The sequence below is a fragment of the Aegilops tauschii genome, chromosome 6 (assembly GCF_002575655.3).
Source record: "Aegilops tauschii subsp. strangulata cultivar AL8/78 chromosome 6, Aet v6.0, whole genome shotgun sequence".
Taxonomy (NCBI): domain Eukaryota; kingdom Viridiplantae; phylum Streptophyta; class Magnoliopsida; order Poales; family Poaceae; genus Aegilops; species Aegilops tauschii.
Genome location: NC_053040.3, coordinates 487,672,977 through 487,675,268, shown reverse-complemented (window position 1 = coordinate 487,675,268; position 2,292 = coordinate 487,672,977). Strand labels below are relative to the sequence as shown.

The window sequence follows — 2,292 nt, the reverse complement described above, 5'->3', positions numbered from 1 at the left end:
GCTGGCGCAGCCGGGGCGGTGTCACCACCAGTAGCAGGAGGCGCGTTGGCGAGGGGAACGGCGTGGAACGGATCGGCGTCGCCGGCGGGCGCCATAGGAGCGGAAGCGGAATCGGTGTCCTGCGCAAATGGGTTGAGCAAGACGGGAGTATCTGATACCATGTTTAGAGAGAAGTTTAGGGAGAAAGCACACCACACTGATTTATTCATCGGCAGGGGTATATGTACAGTTACAAGGCCACTGCCTGAGGAAGATCATGGGGTGCCGCACTACCATCGACGTGCGCCACGATCTGGCTACACGGACTAGAGCACGATCGTGTATGCATGAGTCTATATAGAGAGCGTACACGTCGGCCTACTATACAGTCTAACACTAATCATGTAAAATTCGTATGAAAATCAAAAGGTTTATACTCCTTGGCCATGCTAAGCTCAAAGCTAGCCAGTGTGACCGACACGTGGGGCCGATAAATGCTCGCACCCGACCCGAGTCGAGCCCAGTTGAGTCGAGAGAGCCAGCCCAGGTTCTGGAACCCACCGCTCCATTCCGAGCCCACCATCACCATGGCCAAGCATCACGCCGGCGCCGTCAGCACCCCGCGCCCCCGCTCCTCCTCCGGCGCCAAGGCCGCCGCCAGCATCCCCGCCGCCAACCGCAGCTCCGTCGGCTCCTCCTCGTCCGCGCCCCCCGCCCGCGACCTCGCCTCCCTCGCCAAGGTAACCTAACCTCCTGCACCACCTCCCTCCCTCCCTCAATCACCAGCGCCGCGCGCCTGATCGATGACCTCCTCGAGACTCTTCCCGCTGCTCACCAGGAGGCCGGCAAGCTCCTCGCCTACGACTACGACGACGCCGCCTCCGCCGCGCAGCAGCAGCCGGACCCCGCGCTGCCCGAGGACCTCGCCGTCGCCGACCTCCCCGACCCCGACGACGACGCCGCCTCCTCCACCACCGTCGTCCCCGACCCTCCCTGCGACGCGGTCCCCGCCCCCGCCCGCTCCGCCCTCGCCCAGGTGCGTGCGCGGTGCGCCTCGCTCGCTCCCCGGCCGATTCCGGTTCACTGTCGGTTGAAATTCAGTCCGCGCCCGCGATTTTGGGCTCCGATTTGTTCGAATTCTAGTCCGCACTGACGGAAAACATCGGCGCTTGTTTTCCTCTGTCAATTGTCATGCAGGTCGCACCGCCCGCCGACGCCACCGCCGCCGAGGGCCCCACCATCCTCACGGAGATGGAGCTGGTCCTGGCGGAGCTGCGGGGTGCCCGGGGCCTGAGCGCGCGCTCGAGGTGCCTCCTGACCGTGCTCGCCGAGGCCGCCGCCGACGAGCTCGACCCCCTCCGCACGCGCCGCGCGGCCTTCTGGAGGAAGCTGCGCGTCGGGGTCCTCGCCGCGACGGTCTTCTCCGTGGCCGCCATCGACGTCGCCCTCGCCGCTGCGCTGATGGGCGGCCCCGGCGGCAGCGGCCGCCACGCGCTGCCCCCCACCTGATCGCTCTCCTTCGCCGGTGCCGCCGGCCGCCTCCTGTTTTTATCCTCATCCATCAGTAGCTTGTTAATTAGCATCACCAGTAGGTTATTACGTCGTGGTGATTAATTAATTACTGCACTTAAAAGGTAGATCCGATCAGAAAGAAGAGGTAATTTCTTTGTTGCAGCTTGTGGTCGCTACATTTTCACCATTTCAGTTAAGAATTAGCTTCACTGGTATTGCTTCAACGATCATTTTTTGAATAACAGCCCGAAAGAACTCCACGATTTCCACCAAAGGAGGTGAAAAATGGCCAAGGATGGCAATAAGCGGCAATCTTACCAAAATACCGATAATTAAAATAGCGGGCTATGGCAAATAGCGACGGCCGTCGAAATCAGCTAAATGCTGCCGTGGTACAATACTAGAGTGGCGGGGTTGGATCTATCGGATCTGTGTTGGGTTTGGCTCCGTGTATCCCTTGAAGGTAGAAGACACACTCGTCTAAATTCAGATGCAAACCCATAATGGGCACCACAAATGACACACATTACCACCATTAGGCATTATTCATGTTGATAAAAATGATAAGCCCCCGCAAAAAAATAAAAAAAAAGTGACAAGTCCATAGCACTGGTGCATTGGCAAATATGCAGGACATTGCACAAAAAATATCATGGCGACTTACAATATCGCGTTCACATGAGGGTGGTATGTGTAGACCACAAAGTTCAGTGGGGTGCCAAAATTATTTAATCTCGATGTAAAATATTCCCTTTCTTCAAAGATACATGCATATCTTCTTTACTAATCCGCCCACCCTAT

The 2,292-nt window shown here is 57.9% G+C and overlaps 1 protein-coding gene across 1 annotated transcript; it reads left to right on the top strand.

Moving 5' to 3' along the window:
- Positions 1-492: 492 nt before the first annotated feature.
- On the top strand, positions 493-1,715 carry LOC109742711 (uncharacterized). The gene is made up of 3 exons (XM_020301813.4): positions 493-719; positions 818-1,015; positions 1,177-1,715. Exons 1-3 carry the CDS (start codon positions 567-569, stop codon positions 1,486-1,488), a joined length of 663 nt encoding a protein of 220 aa, XP_020157402.1. The 5' UTR covers positions 493-566; the 3' UTR covers positions 1,489-1,715.
- Positions 1,716-2,292: the final 577 nt, after the last annotated feature.

Coding starts and splice junctions, on each gene's coding strand:
- LOC109742711 (XM_020301813.4), top strand. CDS start 567: ATGGCCAAGCATCACGCCGGCGCCGTCAGCACCCCGCGCCCCCGCTCC. Junction 720..817: donor ACCTCGCCTCCCTCGCCAAG/GTAACCTAACCT, acceptor GCTGCTCACCAG/GAGGCCGGCAAGCTCCTCGC. Junction 1,016..1,176: donor CCCGCTCCGCCCTCGCCCAG/GTGCGTGCGCGG, acceptor ATTGTCATGCAG/GTCGCACCGCCCGCCGACGC.